The sequence below is a fragment of the Bos mutus genome, chromosome 15 (assembly GCF_027580195.1).
Source record: "Bos mutus isolate GX-2022 chromosome 15, NWIPB_WYAK_1.1, whole genome shotgun sequence".
In the NCBI taxonomy this organism is placed as follows: Eukaryota; Metazoa; Chordata; class Mammalia; order Artiodactyla; family Bovidae; genus Bos; species Bos mutus.
Window position 1 is genome coordinate 37,172,101 of NC_091631.1, and position 12,582 is coordinate 37,184,682.

At 37.6% G+C, this 12,582-nt stretch overlaps 1 protein-coding gene across 1 annotated transcript in view; it reads right to left on the reverse strand.

Annotated features, from left to right (window-relative positions):
• SBF2 (SET binding factor 2) overlaps nucleotides 1-12,582 on the reverse strand; it is a 498,680-nt gene that overhangs the window by 229,027 nt on the left and 257,071 nt on the right. The window contains exons 7-8 of the mRNA XM_070383912.1: nucleotides 2,190-2,322; nucleotides 846-954 (exon numbers count right to left, since the gene is read on the reverse strand). Of these exons, the coding sequence (XP_070240013.1) occupies nucleotides 846-954; nucleotides 2,190-2,322 (242 nt within the window). The remainder of the gene's footprint in view (nucleotides 1-845; nucleotides 955-2,189; nucleotides 2,323-12,582) is intronic.

Consider the following 12,582-nt stretch of genomic DNA (forward strand, 5'->3'; position numbering starts at 1 on the left):
CAATTTTGTTACACTCCTTCTTAAAGCACACTACAGAGAAGTAAACTTATTTTTAATAAGTTTACTTATTAAACTGGTTGAATAAGAGCTGGTTGAATACAGAGTATTACTTTCTCTCCTTTAGTATTTCCATTTAGTATTAAGAACAGAATAATCTGGGGGCAGAAGTTGGGGGGAGCTCACAATAAACTTGTATTCCTCCAAAACCCTTCATTCTTTTGCAAATGCTTTTTGCTTTTTGCAAGTGAAAAAGTGAAAGTAGCTCAGTTGTGTCTGACTCTGTGTACCCATGGACCATACGGTCCATGGAATTCTCCGGGCCAGAATACTGGAGTGGGTAGCATTATCACAGACCTCATTTCAAAAGATGAATAAATTAAAGCACTCATAATAAAAGCATAAATAGACGGCTAAAAATGGATAATTTTATCTTCCTTTCTCATATGCGAAATGAAGAATATAGAAAGATAAACTTAATATGCCAAAAGAGGGACATTTTAAAAGATTAGTGAATTCATTTTATAAATCTCCTTTACTTGCTGTAAGGAAATATTAATGTATTTAGGTTTTTTAATGATGCTGTGCTTCCAGCCAATCTTTTCTATTGGGAATGGAACAGATTTGAAAATAGTAATTAGTTGAAGTGCTATAGGACTGAGGTCACGGCAACTCACTCCAGGATTCTTGCCTGGAGAATCCCACAAACAGAGGAACCCAGCAAGCTACAGTTCATGGGGTCGCACAGAGTTGGACACGACTGAAGCGACTTAGCAGGCAGGCAGGACTCAAAGAAATGTAAGAAACCTCTGACCTCAATAACTAGCCATTTAAAGATGAATACTTACAAGTTCATGAACATCAGTTTTAAAGACAGAATGTACTCCAATAATGAAAGGCGTCGGGGAACTCAGAACTTCCAGGAGCTGAGCCGGGAGAATAGGAATATAAGGGTAACTAGAAATAATAGAAATACATATGAGAAATATTTGTTCTTCCATAATACAACATACCTTTCTTTCATTTTTATACTTTGTGAATTTCAGATTATCTGTGTTTAGAAATTATCAATAATATTCTCAGAGTTGTTAATATTAAATTCTTGGGAGAAAAAAGATTTCAAAAATTCTTCATGTGAAATGTATGATCTGATATAAGAAGATATGAAGTAAGCAGGGCAGCTTTCTTATCCCTTACCCCTCTAGGCAAGCAATCTCTTTAAGTTTTTCAAACTTGCTTGAAAGAATTTTTCCTTAACATAGAGATCTGACATCAGTTGGTAACACTGACTTCCTGATGGAATACCCTCACCACCCACATACTGGTGATAATATATTTCTCTATATAAAACAATCATTTGAGTTCCATTTTCTCTATTTGATTTTTATATTTGGTAAGGATGGCAAGGTACAAAATTAAAGTTTAGAATGCTCTCTTATCTGGAGGTTTAAAAAAAGCACACAGGTTAAAAAATATTTTTAATAAAATCTGTAGACTATATTTTTTCTAGGTCACTGTGACTAACAAATTGATAAAAAAAAATCAGAATAAAATATTGTACTTACAGCACTCTCAGTCATCACTGTTTTCCTTTATACTTTGTATTACAAAAAAAAAATAACATCCCTCTCTGCCCCCAAAAGAGAGGGGAAAAAAGAAAGATAAAGCCTCACGTATTTAATCAGCTTTGACAATCACCAATGCATGGTCACATATATATTTCTACCCATTTTTGTTCTTTTTCCTACCACATTATTTGGAGCAAATCCCAGATACCATATCAGGTATACATAAATACTTCAGTATAGATCTAAAAAAGGTAAGGGCTCTTTTAAAAGTAAAACTATAATACCACTATAACTGCCTGAATTAACAATTTCTTAATATTAAATAATCAGTACTATCTTAAGACTTTTATCTCCAACTATATTCAAAGGGAATTAAATGTTGCTGACAATACTATTCAAATTGATTACTTTTTCATGAAAGGAATCAACACTCAATAATAGGCAACTTGGAAAAGTTCCAAATTCCAGGCTAGATTTCTATCAGAATCATGACTCTTATAACAGCATAACTTTGTAAAATATGCTCTTGTTGTTCAAAACTGTTGTGAAATGATGTTTTGATTGATCACTGATAAGTAATGCATAATCTGGGAATAAATAAAAACACCAAATAAAAACCCTCACCTATATTTAAGAGGAAACATTAATGACTCCAGGGCTCTACAAGCATCACTAAGTCTCTGGAAACTTGCAGAGTGGAAGAGAACCTTATTTTCTGTAAGGACCGCACAAAAGAGGCTGAGGACATTCTGAATTCCTGAAAACACAAAGAGCAAATGCTTACCAAATGCATTAAATTTTATTATGTGCTGCCAAGAAACATAGCCTTAGAATTACATGGAATGAAAAAGCCAATACTTAAAAAAATCTCTGAAGAAAAATATTTAGTTAAACTATGAATTCCAAAGAGCCTATGGGTATTTGTTTTCCCAAACTTTCAGTTTTGTTTGTCTTATTCTTCAAATCAGCGTACACTCATTGACTATATTAGTTAATTGGAAATATACTATTACCTTCTTTTCAACTTCATCTCCACGGTCTGTACATAAATTTCTATCTTAGATGCTTGGCCTTGTTCTAACAACTTTTTTCCCTTTTAAAGTTAATTTGTCTGATTTTAACATAACCAAACCAGTTTTGTTGTTGAAATTTTCCTAGTATATCTTTTTTCCAACTTTTTACATCACTCTTTCTCTAATTCATGGAAATAGCATATAGTTGATAATTTAAAAAAAAATCTCCTCTACAAGCAAGGAAAAAGCAACATAGGAGAATAATATGAATTTATAATTTACATAAGAGGAAATCAAAATGGCTGATTAACATGAAAAGAAGCTGCAACACTTTTAATAATCAGAAAAATTCAAACTCAAAAATTCAGGAGGTATGATTTTAAACCTACTACAATAGCCAAAATTAGAGTTTGACAATTCTAAGTTTTTATGAAGATGGTAGGGAAAGGGATTATCATATACACTGCTGTGATGAATATAAATAAAGTTAAGATGCACATGCACATACCCTGGTATCTAGTAAATGCAGTAATTCTAATAATCCCATTTTGAGTTATTTATTACAGAAACTTTCATGTGTTTCTATATGTGTACCCAAGAAGATAAGGTACAAAAAGGAACATTGCAGAAGTATTTAAACAATGAAAAAAGGGGATACATCCCAAATATAAGAATGAATAATAAATTATAGTAAAATTTTAGTTTAATTTACTAAAAGTTAATACATGAACTGTGAACTTCCAGTTGTTCAAGCTGGTTTTAGAAAAGGCAGAGGAACCAGAGACCAAATTGCCAACATCCGCTGGATCATGGAAAAAGCAAGAGAGTTCCAGAAAAACATCTATTTCTTCTTTATTGACTATGCCAAAGCCTTTGACTGTGTGGATCACAATAAACTATGGAAAATTCTGAAAGAGATGGGAATACCAGACCACCTGACCTGCCTCTTGAGAAATTTGTATGCAGGTCAGGAAGCAACAGTTAGAACTGGACATGGAACAACAGACTGGTTCCAAATAGGAAAAGGAGTATATTGTCACCCTGCTTATTTAACTTATATGCAGAGTACATCATGAGAAATGCTGGGCTGGAAGAAGCACAAGCTGGAATCAAGATTGCTGGGAGAAATATCAATAACCTCAGATATGCAGATGACACCACCCTTATGGCAGAAAGTGAAGAGGAACTCAAAAGCCTCTTGATGAAGGTGAAAGAGGAGAGTAAAAAAGTTGGCTTAAAACTCAACATTCAGAAAACTGAGATCATGGCATCTGGTCCCATCACTTCATGGGAAATAGATGGGGAAACAGTGGAAACAGTGTCAGACTTTATTTTGGGGGGCTCCAAAATCACTGCAGATGGTGACTGCAGCCATGAAATTAAAAGACGCTTACTCCTTGGAAGGAAAGTTATGACCAACCTAGATAGCATATTCAAAAGCAGAGACATTACTTTGCCAACAAAGGTCCATCTAGTCAAGGCTATGGTTTTTCCAGTGGTCATGTATGGATGTGAGAGTTGGACTGTGAAGAAAGCTGAGCGCCAAAGAATTGATTCTTTTGAAGTGTGGTGTTGGAGAAGACTCTTGAGAGTCCCTTGGACTGCAAGGAGATCCAACCAGTCCATTCTGAAGGAGATCAGCCCTGGGATTTCTTTGGAAGGAATGATGCTGAAACTCCAGTACTTTGGCTGCCTCATGCGACGAGTTGACTCACTGGAAAAGACTCTGATGCTGGGAGAGTTTGGGGGCAGGAGGAGAAGGGGACGACAGAGGATGAGATGGCTGGATGGCATCACTGACTCGATGGACGTGAATCTGAGTGAACTCTGGGAGCTGGTGATGGACAAGGAGGCCTGGTGTGCTGCGATTCACGGGGTCGCAAAGAGTCGGACACGACTGAGCGACTGATCTGAACTGAAACTTCTGACTGAAGATGGCAAATGTTGACTAAAACAAAAAACTAAAACTAAAATTTTATTATTCAAAATTTATAAAATGAAATATTAAAGAAATTTAAATATTTTCAAGCGATATGGCTTTTGTAGAGGGTAGGTCTATAACAGTTATACCTGTGACTTTAAGATTAAAACATCACTAAGACTTTGGGGATACCTTTACAACCTGAAAATAAGAGAGCTAGTGCTAATATATCAACATAAACAACTCTCCCAAATATAATGTTGAGTGAGGAAAGTATGGTACAAAGTGATTCTATAGAATGATAGCATTTATATATTGCTTAAAACCATACAAAATGCTACTATATACCGTTCAGGTATATATCAATACAAACATAGACTGTCTAAAGATATATCCGGGAATAAAAAGAACCAAATAAAGGATGGTATTATCTCTGGGATGAGGTGGCATATGCAAGAAGTTTGAACTATATTTATGATGCCACACTTATTAAACTGAATAACATGTGTGTGTTCAGTTGTTCAGTCGTTTTGGACTCTTTGTGACCCTGTGGACTGTAGCTCTCCAGGCTCCTCTGTCCATGGAATTTCCCAAACAAGAATACTGGAGAAGGTTACCATTTCCTTCTGCAGGGGATCTTTGCAACCCAGGGATTGAACAGGTGTCTCTTGTGTCTCCTGCACTGGTATGCAGATTCTTTACCACTGAGCCACCTAGTAGATAACATTAAATATTTTTCTTTGGAAATAATTAAAGCTTAAAAAAAAGCTGCAAGAACAGTACACAGAGCACCCAAATATCCCTCACAATGATTCACCTAATGTTGAATTTTGCTCCATTTGCTTTAACATTTGTACTTTATGTGTAAGCATGCCCTGCCTCTTTCTAAAACCACACACACATTTTCTGACCCGTGTGTCAGAAAATTCTGACCCATGAATGTCATGACATTCATGATGTGTACAGTAAATATGTCAGCATGTTCTTCCTAAGAATAAAGATTAAATCTTCCTTAACCACAGTATGGTTATCCTCCTCAGCAAATTTAACATGTTGCAATATTTTAAGTCTAATCCAAAATCACTGCAGATGGGTAACTGCAGCCATGAAATTAAAAGATGCTTGCTACTTGGAAGAAAAGCTATGACCAACTTAGACAGCATATTAAAAAGCAGAGACAGTACTTTGCCAACAAAGGTCTGTCTAGTCAAAGCTATGGTTTTCCAGTAGTCATGCACGGATGTGAGAGTTGGACTATAAAGAAAGCTGAGCACAGAAGAATTGATGCTTTTGAACTGTGGTGTTGGAGGAGACTCTTGAGAGTCCCTTGGACTGCAAGGAGATCTTACCAGTCCATCCTAAAGGAAATCAGTCCATGCTGTAGTCTATGGGGTCACAGAGTCGGACACGACTGAGTGACTAACTGAATATTTTAAATCTAATCTTACATATGTATTCTCATTTTGTTTCATTCTGACACAAAATTATTCTTTGGAACTTTTCCCCTACCATCAGGATTCATTCTAAGCTTAATGATTTCATTTAGGTGTCCTGTTTCTTTGCTGTGCTGTGCTTTGTCGCTTAGGATGGAGCATTTCCACAGCATTAAATTATTTTCATTGAGATGAAATTCACATACCATAAAATTAACCATTTCAAAGAGAACAATTTATTAATTTGCTTACTGAATCATCCCAAGGACTATATCCTACTCAATCACGTTCTATGATCCTTTACCATATTGTAGAATTTGGTTATCAAAATCTTTTTTATTTATTATTTTTTTAAATTTTATTTTAATTTTTTTTAATACCAAAAACATTTTTATTTTATTTTATTTTTTTTTCTAATTTTATTTTATTTTTAAACTTTACATAATTGTATTAGTTTTTTGCCAAATATAAAAATGAATCCGCCACAGGTATACATGTGTTCCCCATCCTGAACCCTCCTCCCTCCTCCCTCCCCATACCATCCCTCTGGGTCGTCCCAGTGCACTAGCCCCAAGCATCCAGTATCATGCATCGAACCTGGACTGGCAACTCGTTTCTTACATGATATTTTACATGTTTCAATGCCATTCTCCCAAATCTTCCCACCCTCTCCCTCTCCCACAGAGTCCATAAGACTGTTCTATACATCAGTGTCTCTTTTGCTGTCTCGTACACCGGGTTATTGTTACCACCTTTCTAAATTCCATATATATGCGTTAGTATACTGTATTTATGTTTTTCCTTCTGGCTTACTTCACTCTGTATAATAGGCTCCAGTTTCATCCACCTCATTAGAACTGATTCAAATGTATTCTTTTTAATGGCTGAGTAATACTCCATTGTGTATATGTACCACTGCTTTCTTATCCATTCATCTGCTGATGGGCATCTAGGTTGCTTCCATGTCCTGGCTATTATAAACAGTGCTGCGATGAACATTGGGGTACACGTGTCTCTTTCCCTTCTGGTTTCCTCAGTGTGTATGCCCAGCAGTGGGATTGCTGGATCATAAGGCAGTTCTATTTCCTGTTTTTTAAGGAATCTCCACACTGTTCTCCATAGTGGCTGTACTAGTTTGCATTCCCACCAAGAATCAATATAGTGAAAATGAGTATACTACCCAAAGCAATTTATAGATTCAACGCAATCCCTATCAAGCTACCAACAGTATTCTTCACAGAGCTAGAACAAATAATTTCACAATTTGTATGGAAATACAAAAAACCTCGAATAGCCAAAGCGATCTTGAGAAAGAAGAATGGAACTGGAGGAATCAACCTACCTGACTTCAGGCTCTACTACAAAGCCACAGTTATCAAGACAGTATGGTACTGGCACAAAGACAGAAATATAGATCAATGGAATAAAATAGAAAGCCCAGAGATAAATCAACGCACATATGGACACCTTATCTTTGACAAAGGAGGCAAGAATATACAATGGATTAAAGACAATCTCTTTAACAAGTGGTGTTGGGAAATCTGGTCAACCACTTGTAAAAGAATGAAACTAGACCACTTTCTAACACCATACACAAAAATAAACTCAAAATGGATTAAAGATCTAAACGTAAGACCAGAAACTATAAAACTCCTAGAGGAGAACATAGGCATATTGTAGAATTTGGATTGCCAATATTTTGTTGAAGATTTTTGCATCTAAATTCAAAACGCTAAACCTGTAGCTTCCTTTTCTCATAGTATCCAAGTCTGACTTTGGTATTAGGGTAATGCTGGCCTTGTAAAATGAGTTTGGAAGAGCTCCCACTTCCTCGGTTTTTCAGAAGAATCTCTAATATACAGCTATTAATTCTTCAAATTTTTCACTGGATTCATCCAGTGAAGCTGTGTGGTCCTGGACTTTTCTTTTAGGGATGTTTTTGATTACTGATTCAATCTCCTTGTTAATAACTGTCCTGTTCAGACTTCCTATTTCTTTGTTATTCTGTTTTGGTAGGAAGTTATTTATTCTTCCAGGTTATCTAATTATTGGTGTCATCACAGTAGTTGCTTATTCCCCCATTACCTGCTTATTTATATATCCATCATCAGTATAGACTCATGGATTTCTATTTTTTTATTCCAACATTCTATAAGTTATTACTGATCTTAACTATGTTTGTGCCCATTAAGTCCTAAACTTAGAACGGTCACCCCTTTAACCTAGTTCCTGTGTCCCTATGATATGAACCCTTTCTTTTTTAAGTTCTTTCTTACTTTCTAGCTTGACAAAATAATCCAGGCTCATATTTTACCTACTCTGTCCCTGCTCTGAAGTTAGTCACCTCTCCAAGGAGGCTTGGTTCCTTCCATTAGAAATGGCTTTTAAAAATCAAGAATTGAGAGTATTAGGGTAAATGTTAGATTATTTCTGCCAAGGTATCTTTGTTTTGGGGTTACTTTTACAGATAAGAGTAGATACATGCACATATATGAACACATATACATGCATATAGACAGACACACACATACATATAGATCCATATACATGTATTTGAGAAATCCAAGTCCATATCATTACTTTCAGTTCCAATCTATTCTCACAGAGTCTCCCAACTAACTCCAATACATATTTCTATGTTCCTTTTTCCAGTGAAAACCCTGGATCCTAATGACATAAACACATTTTTTCATTTGCTAAATCTTATATTGGGGGCTTTCCTGATGGCTCAAATGGTAAAGAATCTGCCTACAATGCAGGAGAAAAGAATGGCTATCCACTTCAGTATTCTTGCCTGGAGAATTCCATGGACAGAAAAGCCTGGTGGGCTACAATCCATGGGGTCGCAGAGAGTTGGACACGCAGATGACACCAACCTTACTGCAAAAAGCAAAGAGGAATTAAAAAGCCTTTTGATGAAGGCAAAAGAGGAGAGTGAAAAAGCTGGCTTAAAACTAAATATTAAAAAAACAAAGATCATGGTATCCGGTCCTATCACTTCATGGCAAATAGATGGGGAAACAGTGAAAACAGTGACAGACTTTATGTTCTTGGGCTCCAAAGTCAATGTGGACGGTGACCACAGCCATGAAATTAACAGACACTTAGTACTTGGAAGAAAAGCTATGACCAACCTAGACAGTGTATTAAAAAGCAGAGACATTTCTTTGCCTACAAAGGTCCGTCTAGTCAAGGCTATGGTTTTTCCAGTAGTTACGTATGGATGTGAGACTGAGTGCCAAAGAATTGATGCTTTTGAACTGTGGTGTTGGAGAATTCTTGAGAGTCCCTTGGACTGAAAGGAGATCCAACCAGTCCATTCTAAAGGAAATCAGTCCTGAATATTCACTGGAAGGACTGATGTTGAAGCTGAAGCTCCAATACTTTGGCCATCTGATGCGAAGAGCTGACTCATTTGAAAAGACCCTGATGCTTTAAAAGACTGAAGGCAGGAGGAGAAGGGGACAACAGAGGATAAGATGTTTGGATGGCATCACTGACTCAATGGATATGAGTTTGAGCAAGCTCCAAGAGATGGTGAAGGACAGGGAAGCCTGGCAGTCTGCAGTTCATGGGGCTGCAAATAATCAGACATGACTGAGCGACTGAACAGCAGCAGCAGCCTCGCTCTGTAATCTAGGTTTCCTGGTTCAATGGATAGAGCCCGGCTTGGGGGAGCCAAGCCTTGGATTCCTGTTTTGGTTGTCCCTAACTTTCTAGGTGACTTTATTATTCATTTATTCAACAAACATTTACTGTGTGCCTACCATATATCTGACACTGTCTGAGCCCTGGGGCATGCATTAGCCCATAAAATGGTCACAGTTCCTGTCTTACTAGAGCTAATGGCTGAGTGAGAAGACAGACTACAGGAAATTAACAAGCAACCTGTCCTCCAAACCTTCATTTCCCAAACCTTCAGTTCAATTCAGTTCAGTTCAGTTGCTCAGTTGTGTCTGACTCTGTGACCCCATGAATCGCAGCACACCAGGCCTCCCTGTCCATCACCAACTCCCAGAGTTCACTCAGATTCACGTCCATGGAGTCAGTGATGCCATCCAGCCATCTCATCCTCTGTAGTCCCCTTCTCCTCCTGCCCCCAATCCCTCCCAGCATCAGAGATGCTGACAGAGTCTGCATCTGACAGACAGAGTCTTTTCCAATGAGTCAACTCTTCGCATGAGGTGGCCAAAGTACTGGAGTTTCAGTTTTAGCATCATTCCTTCCAAAGAAATCCCAGGGTTGATGTCCTTCAGAATGGACTGGTTGGATCTCCTTGCAGTTCAAGGGACTCTCAAGAGTCTTCTCCAACACCACAGTTCAAAAGCATCAGTTCTTTGGCACTCAGCTTTCTTCACAGTCCAACTCTCACATCCATACATGACCACTGGAAAAACCATAGCCTTGACTAGACAGACCTTTGTTGGCAAAGTAATGTCTCTGCTTTGCTGCTAAGTTGCTTCAGTCGTGTCCAACTCTGTGCAACCCCATAGACGGCAGCCCACCAGGCTCCCCCACCTGGTGGAGTGGGTTGCCATTTCCTTCTCCAATGCATGAAAGTGAAAAGTGAAAGTGAAGTCACTCAGTCGTGTCTGACTCTTCGCGCCCCCATGGACTGCAGCCTACCAGGCTCCTCCGCCCACAGGATTTTCCAGGCAAGAGTACTGGAGTGGGGTGCCATTGCCTTCTCCCAATGTCTCTGCTTTACAACCCCATATATATGTGGAATCCAGGAAAATGGTACAAATGAACCTATTTGCAAAGCAGAAACAGACACACAGATGCACAGAACAAAGGTATGGACACCATTGGGGAAAAGGGGGTTTGGGATGAACTGGGAGATTGGGACTGACATATACATACTACTAAGATAACTGAGGAGAATCCACTGTGTAGCACAGGGAACTCTACTCAGTGCTCTGTGCTGACCTAAATGGGATATAAATCCAAAAAAGAGAGAATGTATGAATACATATAGGTGATTCACTTTGCTGTACAGTAGAAACTAATACAATATTGTAAAGCAAGTACATTTTGATAAAAGTTTAAAAAAAGACAGTGGAGTTTATTTGCTTCTGTATGTCTTCAGTTTTAATATATTTTGCCTCTTTTGATCATGATTGGTCTAATACTATTTTCTGAGGATGTGAGATGGAAGTAAGTTTGGAGAATTCAGAACTTGAGAATTTGCTGTACCATTTTAGCAACTTCTTGTGAGTCCAGGTATTTAAAAATTAAAATTTATATTTAAAAAAGTCTGTAGTGTAGTAATTTCCAATGGCTATTGTAGCAAATTTCCACAAACTTAATGGCTTAAAACTCAGAAGCCCTACTCCTGGGTTTCCCAGCTTCTAGCAATTGCCTGCATTCTTGAGCTCATGGCCCCCTTCCATCATCGAAGCTGGTAAGGTTGGTTGAGTCTTTCCCTCTTGTGTGAATCAGAGTGCACCACTCTCACACTATATCTCCCTCTTCCATCTTTTAAGGACCTTTATGGTTACACTGGGCCCACCTAAAGGAATTGACACTCGAGTTGCAGTTTTAAGGATAAGCAGCAGTTAGAGTTAGGGAAGGGAGATCAGTAAGACTTTCAAAGTTGACAGACGACCACATGCAAAGAAACAAAGGACTGAGGGAGGGAAAGGCATTCAGAAGACCTACGAGGAGATTTGCCGAGGCCAGGTTCATGAAGAGTCTGTATACCATTAGGAAGGAATCCAAACTTTTCCCCTGAAGACTCTGGAGAAGAACTTTTCCCTCTCTACTCCCCTCTGAACCCACTGTAATACCCACAAAGAAATAAACCCATTTTGATAATCCATTAGAAAATACAAGTCATGGCAAGCATCATGTAGTATTAGATAAAAAGTGAAGAAGGAAGGCATACAGCTCTCCTTAGAAAGCTTACATTAGTAGAATCAATTTGTGACAGCAAGGAGTGAAATATTACACTATATTTACTACTAAAGGATAACATCTCATGTATTAGAAATGAGTTAGGGGTAACAGTCTAATGCTTAAAGGGTAAGTTTCTCATTATCCAGAAAATTATTTCAGTTCAGTTGCTCAGTTGTGTCCGACTCTTTGTGACCCCATGGACTGCAGAATGCCAGGCTTCCCTGTCCATCACCAACTCCTGGAGCTTGCTCAAACTCATGTCCATCAAGTTGGTAATGCCATCCAACCACCTCATCCATAATATAAAATAAAATTTACCTGTGACTAACTACTGGACAGCTTAAATTTTGCATTTTTAAACATCACATGCTTTAAGTTTTAGATAATTAACAATCTCAAACATTTTAAGAAATTAAATTACATTGATGTTTTTATTCCTAACTAGCAACACTTGTTGCTGGCTTCATTATCCTTGAACTGCTAGTCATAATCAGTTTTCTAAATAACCTTGAATGTTTCCTAGTCTTCAGTAGCCAATGTCTATCCAAAGCTACACAATAACAGGAGAGAAAAACAGTATGAAAAGCAAACATTCCAGTGATAATTTCTACTGATTTGACTACAATGATACATACACATCCTGTTGACTGTCCAAATAGTAAAACATTCTGAAAAATTACTTCCTGATCTTAACTTTTCTTTGGGGGTTAAAGATCTAAAATTCATAATATCAAACATTAATGAAGGTATTT